Here is a 13964-nt window from a genome sequence, read left to right as displayed (position 1 = left end):
CCTCAGGATGTCTTACTGTTAAAGAACAGCATGTTATGGGTTACAGATTATTCTAGTCAAATTAGCGTTATTGCAAGGTAGAATAAATTCCTGCTTCAGTTTGTAGCAAAATACTTCAGTCATCTGCAATATAATCGTTCCTGACGTTCCTCCTTTTTATCCATGTTCATATAATGTGAAACAATTTTGTCCTTAAATAGCGTTTATGCAGTACAAATGTAAAGATTAACATACTGGATGATTTGGAAATAAGCAAATTACTGAAGATTTATCGGTTTAGTCAAATTTTGTTTTCATCTTTTCATCAATGATGCAAACAAGCATTGCTCTCTTGACTGCTTTTTTTCTCCATTTCAGATCGTATGTGCTTCCAAATACAAATCTGGTCCCTCCCCCTCCCCAACCCAGGTGCTTGCAGCTCCAATATCCAAAAAATGAAAAAATACAACCCACTCCCTCCCCATAGTACCATAAGTTTTAGAATGCATGCAGGAATAATATACAAAAAAATGCATTGCCAGTTTGGATTCTCTGACCTTCAACTATTTCAATATATCTCCTTTCTGTTAATCAGTCATTATCTCCTCTTTGCTAACTGGAATGTTCTCTTCAAGAACAGATTTGCTGCGCGGTCTTTTCTATAGCACAACACCCTCAATATTGTGTTGGGGTCTGATCTGTTCCACTTTCCTGTAGTAGGAGGCATTGGCAGCTTGTATCCATTACTCATCAAACCTATCCCACTTGACTCACAGCTCATAATGCTGAAATCTTCCATCAATTGTTCACTACTTTGACCCATCAATGCAATCACTCCCTCCACCACTGCAGCCTCTCCATTCACCACATTCTCTGCTATCAACCCTTCCACACTGTTGCTGAAAACTATCTTCAAATTCTCGAAGTCCTCTCGGATGATCTCGTGGTCATACCGGTGAAACACCCGCGAGCTTCCACCAGCAAGCAAAACCATAAGGAATGCATCGTATGAGGCCTTCATCACTTCCTTCATTGCCAATGGTTGAGCTCTATCTGTGAGAATTGTAGTCATTAGTGTGAGATTCTGCTTGAGGATTCTCAATGCAGCTCTTATCTCACCTCTACCCACACCACCAACATAGAGGCTGTCATACAACACAGAGCTTGAGTCGTGAAATGTAAGACGGTATGCAGCAACTTCTGAGACATGTTGGCAGGCTCCAAGAATGGACAAGTTCACTGTTTCAAAGTATGAACAACAACTCTTGCGGTTGCTTGCAAACCGAAGGCGGTTTGAAGGAACAACTCCGGAGTTCATAGAGAGTGTTTTCTCAAGAGAATGAATTTGAGTAACAAGATAGTGCAAGGTGTTGAGACGAACATAGAGGCGTTGAGTTCCACGGCTAGTTGATGGCCGAGGATTATGACCTTCGTGTCTTCCATTAATATGTTGTATATGAGCATCAAAACCAGCATTGCATGGAGCAGCTCTCTTCCACAGCTTCGTGAATCTTGAATCACTGTTGCATCTGGTAAGTGGGGGAAGCATGGGAATGTAACTTTGTTTTGAACCTGAAAGAGGGTAGAGTAAGTGGAAGTTAAAACAAAACCATTAGATACAAACTTTGCTACTCTATTGTGGCAATTATCAGTCATATTATGAATTCACACTACTTACCACATGAAGCAACAAACTTCATGTAGTCCTGGAAGAGGTTTTCCAATCCATCAGCCAGATCTTGAACTAAATCTTCTGTAATGGCTATTGGAACTTGGAAGAATTCTTCCACAGTTGTCGCGGCCAATTTCATTAGCTCCGCAGCTGATTGTGCATGTAATTCTGATTTGGACTTTGGATTCCATGTCTGAAATAACAAAGTTGAAAAAGTTATAAACAATATTCTATGATCAATAACAAAATATGTGATAAATTTCTTGTGTCCTTCCAATATGAACAAAGGAATAAGAATCATAAAGGCAAAACTTACTTCAGTTTCTTTTGCCCTCTGCAAACACTCTTTGCCTTTGTGCAATGATTCATCTATCCATTTTCCCAGAAGACTCAATATGACTGAATCAACATCATAGGGAACCATCTCTCTGATTAATGTTTTGCCACCATCCTCACACTCACTAGAGTCTTCAACCATCATTTGGACAATTACTTTTTCTAGCTTTCCAGCCTTCTGCAACACCTGAACTGATTCGGTTGTCAGTGAAGTCAATTCCCTTACGTACTGCTTCAGCATTTTACCAAAGCATGTATGCAGCACCATTGCTGCAACTGCACCTGCTATTGAATGCCATTTCTTTAGAATTGGACTAAAATGATGTCTTTCCTTCATCACCAAGGCTTCAGTCTCCTGAGCCAGTTGGAGAAGAACTTCACTCAATTCTTTCTTTCTTTCAAATTCAGCAGACTTGGCATTCGCTGCCTCCAATACCTACACCCAAAAAAAGAGAAAGAAATACATTATTAGAAGACTTGACTAGTTTAGAATACTAAAGCTAAAGATAGGTTATATTCAAACCTTATCAAATGCATTTTTCATGGAAGAACGAATATAACTATCAATTCGGTCACTTGATGAATCCACTACGGTTATGCCTCCTTTCTCTCCCCTTTCTCCACCTGTGAGTGTCAGATCTTCACCTAAAATCTTTGAGGCTGTCAACACCACAGGAAGAAGGTTTTCGATTTGACCAGCATTCCCTCTTTGGAAATAGTCATGGTAATTAAGCAATCTCTTCTCTGCCCAACCCTGTATTGAGTTCAGCACTGACGACAGCATCTTAAAATACAAAGATTCCTTTTCTCTCATAGCATCGATTGCCACCTCATTCAACATGGCATGTGAGGCACAAAGAAGGTCAGGTTCTATCTGGCCAGTGCTCACGTACTGCTTAAACAGCACCCAGGTGAAGCACACATTGTGAATTGGCAAGGTGATTCCCAGTGTAGACCATGTTTTCTTTATCAGCTCAAGTAGCTCATCAACCTCATCTAGCACTAGTGTTTCATCCCTGACATCAAAAATGGATTGAAGAAGAGAGGTGTAGAGGTGAATGTTGAAAGGGAATCCATCAGCCCAGTGGCAAACATCAGTGGGAATGCCATTGTGGCTTCTCCATGACAAGGAAACCACAGAATTGCAAAGGGTCCTCATTATGTCTGCGTTTTTGCCGGTGTCAATAGGTTTGGACTCACCACTATTTACGATGTCCCTGAGGCGCATGGCAAATGTGTTAGTCTGTTCTAGAGGGATTGATGGGTAGAGGAGGAGCCCTGCTTCAAGGACTTTGAGTTGCCGCTTTTGCCACATATGATACTCATGGGAATCACTGAATTCTGAGGGCTTTAGGTGGCGTATCAGTTCCAAGGGGAGGATAATAGTTTCTGCTCGCCTTCCCATCTGAAATTCAACAAGCAATTACAAATATTTAGTATTTAGACCAATAGTAACGTTTAGTTACCACATAATTCTATACATCAATAAACACATAGGATAGGAGTACACAAGTGATTAGTTCGAAGTTGTACTATTTAAAATACTTTCATTTCCTTTTCTACCCAAGTTTCTTATTTCTCCCTTCCTTTTCCACCACATACAACCTTCTTTCTACTTTTTCTTTCTCTTTCTACATCTCTTTTCCTCCCACCCTATATACTGCAAAATGGGAGGAATTATCACATGATCTGGGACCATCATGTATCTATAGTTCCGATTAATCTCTAGGTGACATTTAATCAAGTTTTATTATCTCTTCTTGGTAAATTGAAAAAACTCGAGTACCTATCAGGTTAAGACTATGGATACGTACTAAAGATGACTAAGACCATGAGACATACTTGGCCAACATGGGTCCTCAAGAGGGTTTTCCTCAACCTATTATCATCGTGCTCCGTCACCCTCATCTGCTGCCTCATGATCTCCGCGGCGGTCATGGGCCGCCGCGGCCTAAACGGCGGCACAGTGCGCGACAGAGGGCTGCCGGGTGCACCGACAGGAGAGGAGGGGGTGGATGAGCCGGCACTGGTGGCCAATCTCCTGGAAGGACTCCTCTTCAACATCTTCAAGCCCAACATCTTCTTCACCCTGCTCGTCGGCTTCGTCACCACCTGGTTCTGCTTCCCCCCCTCGCCACCATTCTCGTGATTGGAATAAAACGTGAGGGCGTGGTGGCCCCCAAAGCCGGGCGAGGACCTGCACGACGTGAAGAATACCTCGTAGGCTGTCTCCCTGACATGGTCGGCGTCGAGGCCGTTGAGCTTCCCGAAGGGCCACGAGAGCGCAGCGGCGTAGTCGAGGGGGCGCTGGCTGTGGAGGTTGTAGTCCAACCGGGAGGAGGTGGCGGAGGGGTAGGACTCGCGGCGGGTGTGGTGACCCATGCCGGAGGGTCAGGGGGGGTTTGGACGTCAGAATAATATGTCTTGCATTGCGAGAGGGTGAGGAGAGAAGAAGTGCATGTTGTTGGGGCAGCGAAGAAAGCGACGTGGTGTGGTGTACGTGTATGTCTATGTATGTGTCACTTGCTCTTTTTGGAGCTTTTTTCTCGGAGGGAAAGTGGTTTGTTTCATTCGGTGGAGAAGTTAAGCAATTACTACCATTTAATGACCTCTTTGTTGTCTGTTTTTTAGTTACGTAAGGCAAAGTTTAATTATCTATCTCAGCTATCAGCTCTAAACAGGTTCCACACATCCTTCCTTCCTTAATTCATGTACACCTCACAGTCAATTCCTAAAAATAAAATTGGTTTAGTTCAAGTTGAAGATTCAAGCTAAGAAAATTTCCATTTAAATAAAATTGATTAAATAGATAGGTTCACCTGGCATTTTTTCTCTTCTTCTCACAAACCAAAATTTACAAAGGAACTCAAGTCTTTTTCACAATTTAAGGAAGAATCAAAACTAAATTTATCATTTGTTATTCAACTTATAATTTTGGAGCATCTAATCAATTCAAATAAACTCTTGTACTAACTAAAATAATTATATTAAAATTTTAATAGGATAATTATTTGTGATCAATAGTAAGAGCGAAATTTGTAGGGAAAGGGAATTCCGAAAATTTGTCAAACACAAAAATTGGCACGCCAGCCGCCAATCTCATCAAGTCAAATGGTCAAATCATAGAAAAATATCCATAGGCAAACTAATAATTATATTTATATGTGCTCACTATTTTTCACTTATTTTTATTTCTTTCTTCTTTCACCTAAATATTTCACATTATGAATTGTACGTCTATCATGCGGATCCTAGAAAAAAAAAATCCTCCTGTTAATCAATAAAAATAAACATACAAATTTTCAAGTGTTAAAAGCTTCTACAGTTGACGGTTCTAAGTATCAACCACCATGGCAAAAAAAAAAAACAAGAAAAAAAATACTAACGATCGATAACCAAAGTGCACACATTGCTATCCAAATCATCGAGAACAACAAATCTTCGTTACTAATTTACTATAATGGCCTCAATTATTGGATAACATCAACCTTTAGTAATCAATGTGGTCTCACGAACAACTTTATTATTAGCCACAGAATCAAAAAATCTTTCATTATGCATTTTTTAATTCATATTAAAACGTGACATGTATCAGTCTTTTAATTAATTTTTCTAATGTTACTATTATAGATTTATATTGAATGAATTTTTAACTATTTATAATATATCACGATGTAATGGATTTATCATAAAATATGCCTAAAATATTTATTTTTAACAAGATAAGAAATATAAACAAAAATTAAAATTATAATGAAAATAAAACTAAAATTAATATGGATAAATAATTATTTTTGTCCATAAACTAGTAATGTCCTAATAAATTTGTCTTTAAAAGATAAAAATTCAAATTTTAATCTCTAAAAAAAGTATGACAAATTCATTCATCCGCTAACTTAATGAAAGAATTTATTCAAACTTGAAATAGAGGTATGAATGAGTTTAAAAATAATATAATATATGTTTCTTTTTGTTATACTTATTTTATATATAGATATTTATGTATGCAACTTTTTCTAAAAATATAAATTAAATGATAAATGATAATATAAAAATGTGTTATGTCTTTTCATATTTGTTAAAACTATAGTATATTTGTATAATGCAATAAAATATATTATTTTTTTAAAAAAACTTAAGTATCTATTTCTAAATACTTAATTATAAGATTGTAATTAAAAAAATAATATTGTAAGAAAATAACTAGTTATAAAAAGGTTTTATTTAGTATTTTGATTTGAACCCATAAAATTTTATCACCGATCCTAGTACCATCTTGAAACAAATGGATGGCAATAAAACTAAGTTAGGATTTGAAAATGACTCGAGACTCATTGGTGAAAGTATCTGGCATTTTCCCCGTTGGATTTCCCAATAGAACTAGAAGAGCAAATATATTCTATGATACACCGTCAAACCATAGGAAGGAAGGGAAATGGAGGAGACTCTTTCTCTCAGTCTCATCCATGCCAACAAGTCTTTGGTTTTCACCAATAGACTACACATCATTTGCTTTCAAATATTTTGACATAGCTCTCTTGTTTTTTCTTTTGGGTGTCAGGTCTCAGACCCATCTTTCTTCATTTTTCTGCTTATCCCTCTATCAGCTCTCACCAAGCACTTAGTCGAAGTCCTCTCAACTGGAGGAACATTCAAAAAATGGATAATTGAGCAAAGGATATGCATGATCACATGAATCACATCCCATCTATATAGATGTTTGGATGCTCTACTGAAGAAATTTGGTTTAAAAGAGGCTAGTTTCTTGCCAACCAATAAAGTGGAGGATGATGAACAGACTAGGCTCTACCAAATGGACAAGTTTGACTTCAGAACATCAAACATGTTCCTTGTGCCAATGGTTGCACTTCTCATCATCAGCATATCTTGCTTCATAGGGGGCATCTACAGAGTGTTATCTGTGGGAGATTGGGACCAGATGTTCATACAGCTTTTACTTCCAGCTTATATCATTGTTGTCAACTATTCAATCATTGAAGGTTTGGTGATAAGGAAAGATGTAGGACGCATTTATCCTTCAGCAGCTCTAAATGTAACATCAAATAAATATCTTGGCCACAACCATCACTTTTACACTTTATTCTCTACTAAGGAAAGTGTAAAAGTCCCTTCTATCTCTCCAAAAATATTCGTCCAGCTTTGCTTTTAGGCAATATAGTGGAGAATTTAACTACATGCTGTTGACAGTATAAACTGATGTGTACTTGGATGAAATAAAGCCAGAGACTATTCACTCATTCAAAAATCAACTGACATGTTACGTTAATATATAAAAATAATCGAACTCTGGCAATATTGTTTTTGTAAATCTCATGTAATATATATATATATATATATATATATATATATATATATATATATATATATATATATATAATCTCCCTTATATTATAAATATGAGTTCTCACTTTTAAATAGAAGAACATCTTCTATAACATTCTCTTTCTCGTAGTGATACATAATTTTATCATTATTGGAATCTATTTTTATATAATATTAATATAATAGGATATTTTATATGGCAATCCTCTTATATTTTGACCACATCAAGTAGAAATAATTTTCATCTCATCTCAAATTTCTGATAGAAATATTTTTTGCTTCAGACAAAAAGGATTCGAAGGCAAGTTTTATTCATTTGGAAAAATGTGTAACTTTAGTTTCAAGTTTTAAAACAAACAAACCATGAGAAGTGAGAAAAATTATAAATAAACCATCAATATGATCATTCTAGTATTATTTTTTCTCTTAAGTAATCTTTAAAATAACGAAACTATATAAATAAAAATATTGAACATCAATATTTTACTAATATTTAAGAACTAATTTAAAACATTTTTTAATATTAGCATGATTTCTAATATTTAAAGAATTACTATTTATATATTTTTTTTAGTTAAATGACTATTCAAGAGAATGAATAATACCTTAAAAATGAAATTGTGATCTATTAAAAAAAATTATGAGTACAAATATATTTTTGATCCTTCTAAAATATGTGAAATTTAAAATCGCCCCCTTCAAAAATTTTCATCACATTTCATCATAGTTGTGAATCCGGGTTCGGTTATTGACTCCATCGAGATTATGGGCCAATGGATTAGTCGTCCAACTGGTAGGTTAATAATTAGCTCGATTTGACCTGGTATACATTAAAAATTTAAAATTATATATAAATATATAACTAACATTATTTGTGTAAAAAAAGTTCATTCATACTATAAAATCCAAAATAACAATTAATAATAATAAGACATTAAAATGGTATTGTAGAGGTAATTCATTTTTTTTTTGTAAAACCGACTAGGTCAGACCAGTTTAATCAAGATTTGATTACTTAACCGGTTAGGTTTGACCGAATCATCCCATGTTAATTGTGTGATCAATTAAATAGTGAAATCGGTTCGGTTAGATCACCAGATCCTAATTGAACAGATCTGACCAGTCGGATCAAACTGGACTTCACAATTATGCATTTAAGTGTTTCTAAAATTTAAACGTGCTATTATTCATATAGTATTAACTCTGTTAATGAATTTTCGTATTTTTTTAATATTTGTGTCTTTTATTTACATTATTTTCATAACACTTTTAGTGCATTTAAATTTATTTAAGATTATTAAAGAACATGTGTCTCAAATTTTTGAACGAATTTCATTCTAATAAAGGCGAATCTCACATACATTTTAATTAATTAATATATATATATATATATATATATATATATATATATATATAAATAAATACATAAAAAGTATATTTATCATATTTCTCATTTAGTATAACTCATGAGCAAAACAATTTCACTATTCATGTTGATCTCCAGTTATAATTAATTACTTAAAATTTGGTGCAAACTATTCAAACCCCCCGCTACTACACCAAACTTAATGGCGTTGATTACGTGCCTTATTTCATTTACATAAACAAAGATAACAAAAAAAATTGAAAAATATAAATTCTGTAAATATTTATTGTATCTTATTAAGATAAAATCCTCGTTAAAGGAAACTAATAATATTATATCTTTATTAGAAGAAATAAAAATAAATTTCATAAATAATAATTTTTTTATTATAGTTATAATATTTTGTTGGAGTTTAAAGATGAGGTGTTGATTTTTGGTCCAATCAAAAAATTCTCTATTTCAAGATAATTGTTATGAAAGTCAATAATAGTATCATAAACTATGGGGGTTTATAATGTGATGATAGTGTAAAAATTTATTGATCTATTATGTATCATACTCTTATTAGAATAATTATCATTAGTCTTTTGAAGCTTGATATTCATACTAACAACGTGCCTAACTAATCACTTCTTAGCAGAGCTATATATGGATCTAATCATTATAAACACATAGTTTAAGTTTATTTTTTAAAGATTAAAATATGTTTTAAGTCCTTAATAAATTAATAAATTTTATTTTTGGTTGTTAAAGAAAAAAATTGTTATAGGTCCTTGATAAAACAAAAAATAAAAAAATTTATTAGGAACCCTAAGATTTGCTAATTAATCAAGGACTTAAAATATATTTTAACCTTTTTAAAAAAAATAATAAACCTATGTAATTTGTTATTTTTTATGTGTTTGTTTAAAATGATTTTTTTAAATATATTCTTTAATAAAAAATAAAAGCTACACTGGGAAAAAGTGGAAACCAAATTCATATTTCTAATCTCACCAATGGAGAATTTTTTTTACAAGTAATACATAATTTATATCTTTATTTATTAGTATTTATTTAAGAAAAAAAGTGATGTGAAAAATATCTTATTTTAATATAAAATAATATTAAAATATTTTAAAAAAAAACCCTTAGTGTTGTGTTTTAATCTTTTTATTATAATTTATGTACAGTTTTAATTCTTCCATAACTTTTTTGTTAATCAAAATTTTCTTTTCTAATTAAAAATTAGATCTTTAGTCCATTTATCATTAAATTATTAATAATGTGTTTAATGGTTTATATGTATAAAGTCATATTTTATTGAATTGGCACTTTAATTTAATGGATTGACTAACGACTTCAGTTTATTTGAATGTCTCCATATAAATAAATTAATTAAAGTGGCATATCTATTTAAATAAACAATATCTTTGATAAATTAAATATACTATTTTTTTTTGTGATCCAATTAAATCTATTATCAAGTTTGTTGAAATGTTTTATTTAATAATTAAAGTATCATGTTACACATATAAATTATGGTCTACGCTACTATTTTATTATTGATGGCTACGTTAATTACTGTTATTACTGTAAAATGTTTCATTTAATAAAGTGTCATGCTACACATATAAATTATGGGCTACATTGTTATTTTATTATTGATGGCTACTCTTTTTTTTTTTTACATCGGGCTACACTATCTTTTTACAAATGATTAAACCGTAAATTGATGGAAATTAAGATCTGGTTTTAATTTTAAAAAATATTACTGTAAAACTTTTTTTTTACAGCTATTACTGTAAAACTCTTAAATTAAACTATTTTTTTAATCTTATATGTTTTTAACTACTTATTCCTTTTAATTTATCTTTTTTTTTTTCTCAATCTCTAAGTTCAGTTTCAATAACTCTTTAAAAATAAATTATTAATAGTTGAAAATTAGTCATATATCATAATTTAAATTGTTTAATGTAAATATTATAAAATTATTTTTTATCATAAATTCATATAATAAATATTTATTTATTATAATTTTGATGATACTAAAAGAAATCATCCTATATTAATACACCGACTAAAATAATAATTCATATAAATGATAAAAGATATAAATGAAAGAAGTTACGGAGCAAAAACTAATTTACATATTTTTTTAGTGTGTTTAGTATTTAGTAAGTTACTATAATAATTTAAAGTTATTTTGATTAGTTTATAAACTAATTTGATAAAATATTTAAATATTTTTTAAAATATCCAAAACTTTCCTCTTCGATTGGACAGGGAGCTTACCCTTCCTACTTTGGTAAACAGTAAACTAAAAAAAAGCATGTCACCAAATTAAATATAGATTTAAATATTTTTTAATCAGTGTAATTTAGTTTTTTTTCTTGTAAACTATGTTTTTTATTTTTAATCATTAAAATACTTTAGATAGCATTTTGAATAGTGTAAGTGTTATTTAAAGTGCTATAAAAATAAAAATAAAAACAAAACAAACATAATTTGAAAGAATTAAAAATAAAAAATATATATTACTAGGACAAAAAGTAAAAAATACTTAATTACAAAAATTAAAAATGTATTTAAGTCTTAAATATATTATATTATATATGTGTGTGGGATAAAAATATTTATATTGACAAAAAAAATTGAAGGATGATTTTGATTAAATTGATTTTGAAATAAAGTGTTTTATATTTTGAATGTTTTTATCAAAAAAAAAAATTGGAGTAGAAGTTAATATAGAATTTTTAGCCAGCACAAAAGTTACTAAAGTTATTTAACTTGGAATCAATCTAAAGTCAAATCTCGAGCTAGAAAGCAAACAAGAACATAAAAACACGTGCCAAGGAAACATTGGATACTTGTTTGGGATTACTTTGTTATAATGTTTCCCTTTTTGAAGTTTTGTCCGAGCCGCAGAAGAAGATACATAAGACATGAATGATAATGGAAGATCGATGCTGACCTTTTTATGACAACAGAAAATTAATTTATTTTTTCTAGTTGTTTCGTCCAGTCAGCGTCAAATTCAGTTTAGTGGTTTTTCAAGGACAACGGCAGTTGGTAATGCTAATTATAGAATGACCTCTACGTTTGTTTAACATTATTACCCAAAAAAACTTCGATGGGAATCAATCACTATTAATTAATTAATTAATTTAGTGCGTACGTCCAACTTCCTTTTATTTTTGTATATATGCGTGCGTGTGGTGAACCTTTGAGTTCTCTACTACATATGTGAATGTACTATTATCCATTTGAGACTTGAGTACGGCCTTATTTGAATTTTAGCATTTATATATTTTGGGTTATATATTTCTATATATATAAATTTTCAGTTGGGAAAAAGGGTTGAATATTTTTGGTTCTTGTTACATAGTGAATTAGATAATAGAAAGCACAGATGAGAGTTGCAGTGCGTTGGTGGTGGGCTTAGTCGGGTCTGTCTTTCAGCTTATCTTTTGGGCCAAACGGAGGCGTGACAGTGGGTGCTCTATGAGAAAGAGGATCGTTGGGAGGTACATGCCAAAACTGTGAATGTTGATGGGGTTGATGTTGACCTTGGTTTCATGGTCTTCAATTGGGTAAGCATTGCAATGGTTTTCTTTTTCTTTTTCTTTTTTTGCTCTGATGATTCAATTCTTGAACAAAATATTAATACTAATGGGGGTTGTAAAGTTTTTGTACGTGAAGATTGAACTACCAATTAATCCTAGCTTCAAAATCAGTCACACATTCTTGGTAACGGTAAACTTAATATGACTAATCTCTCAAGTCTCGATCTCTTCTTCCGTGGATTGTGAGTGTTGCGATGTTGTTCGAGTTCTAGTGAGTGTCGGGGAGAGAATTAGTAGAATGAGAATTGTATTCACAATTTCACAGATGAATAAACACGGTTGAATTTATATACTCATTCTTGGATTCAGATTTACTTATTGATATTTTTTCTAATAAAACTAATAAATTATCATTTGATAAAAAAATGTGATATTTTTTGTTACAAGATCAATGTGGAATGAACATATACCATATTTTGGGGTGAAGGTGAAAATTAGAGAAAGATTAAGAGAAATTAATATATGTAATAAATACTAAATATAATATGTTTTATGTACCATGTAGGTGGTTTTCTCACGCCCTGGTAACGTCACTATATTCGGCGATCCATTCCAAAGCTTGCCCTAAGCCTGTTGATTTGTCCTTGTAATAAGGAGAGATCTAGCCACACACATTCTACCTGTTAAGAGTTATTATTAATTTTAATTATTAATATTAATATTAATACAATTAATAAAAGTCACTAAGATTTATTCTTGACCTAGTAGTATAAATAAGAGGGTTACTTTACTTCACATATTATTGTAAAAATGTTTTATTTAATAAAGTGTCATGTTACACATACAAATTAAGGGAACCATAATTATTATTTTATTGTTGATGTCTACGTTACTATTATTACCGTAGAAATTTTTCATTTAACAAAGTGCCATGTACATATAAATTATTTTTTTCGACAAATGTGCATATAAATTATAGATTACGTTACTATTTTATTATTCATGGCTATGTTACTATTATTACTAGTAGTTGAAAAAAAGACAAGTTGTGTCTCTATATTTGATTTTTTAAAAAAATAGTTAAAGAAAATAGTGATAATAATTTTTTTTAAAGAAAAATGACAACAGTTATATCTTAAAGATTCATGAAGAAAATAAATAAATATATATATATATATATATATATATATATATATTAAAGAGTAATTTAAGAATAAAAAATATATACACTAAAGAAAATAATTATCTTTATTAGTAGTTATAAATAAAAATGATTTATTTAATAAAGTGCCATGTTACGCATAAATTATGGTCTACGTTACTATTTTATTGTTGATGGCTACGTTATCTTTCTTACTAATGATTAAACTGTAAACTGGTGGAGTTAAATAAAAAAACAAAAAAAAAACCGTAAACTGGTGGAAAGATATGGTTTTGATTAAAAAAAAAAAAAGAACAGTGTTATATAGTGCGAAGATTAATCATATAAAATGCACGAAGAGCTAATGTGTTATTATTTTAAATAATAAATCAAATTTTAATTTAAAAGAAAAATAAAATAGCAGAACTGTAATAATATCCCACTTATCATGCAAAGTTCTCACACCCACACCTAAAATTATCAATTTCAAAGCATGAAGAATTGGTAACATAAGCCGAAACATACAATATCTCATTGAGTGAAATTGGGTTTCACCGGGTTGGAAAAAAATCGACATAAAAT

The 13964-nt window shown here is 31.2% G+C and overlaps 1 protein-coding gene across 2 annotated transcripts; it reads right to left on the bottom strand.

Moving 5' to 3' along the window:
• Nucleotides 1-134: 134 nt before the first annotated feature.
• LOC100816466 (protein unc-13 homolog) lies at nt 135-4693 on the bottom strand. 2 transcript variants are annotated; one of them, XM_003555455.5, is made up of 5 exons: nt 3830-4693; nt 2511-3392; nt 1968-2423; nt 1658-1844; nt 135-1551 (listed from the first exon to the last, which is right to left on the bottom strand). In XM_003555455.5, exons 1-5 carry the CDS (start codon nt 4367-4369, stop codon nt 578-580), a joined length of 3039 nt encoding a protein of 1012 aa, XP_003555503.1. In that variant the 5' UTR covers nt 4370-4693; the 3' UTR covers nt 135-577. The 2 variants fall into 2 exon arrangements, with proteins under 2 accessions (XP_003555503.1, XP_040869331.1); XM_041013397.1 differs by having other exon boundaries at nt 3802-3907.
• Between the last annotated feature and the right edge of the window lie 9271 nt (nt 4694-13964).

The sequence above is a fragment of the Glycine max genome, chromosome 20 (genome assembly GCF_000004515.6).
Source record: "Glycine max cultivar Williams 82 chromosome 20, Glycine_max_v4.0, whole genome shotgun sequence".
NCBI lineage: Eukaryota > Viridiplantae > Streptophyta > Magnoliopsida > Fabales > Fabaceae > Glycine > Glycine max.
This window is presented reverse-complemented; position numbering and strand designations above follow the sequence as displayed.

What these genes read in the sequence shown, in the direction of transcription:
- LOC100816466 (XM_003555455.5), bottom strand. Translation starts at nt 4,369, where the DNA reads ATGGGTCACCACACCCGCCGCGAGTCCTACCCCTCCGCCACCTCCTCC. An exon ending in TGAAAAATGCATTTGATAAG is followed by an intron (nt 2,424 to 2,510) that starts GTTTGAATATAA and finishes TTTTGGGTGTAG; the next exon opens with GTATTGGAGGCAGCGAATGC. An exon ending in AGAGGGCAAAAGAAACTGAA is followed by an intron (nt 1,845 to 1,967) that starts GTAAGTTTTGCC and finishes TTGTTATTTCAG; the next exon opens with ACATGGAATCCAAAGTCCAA.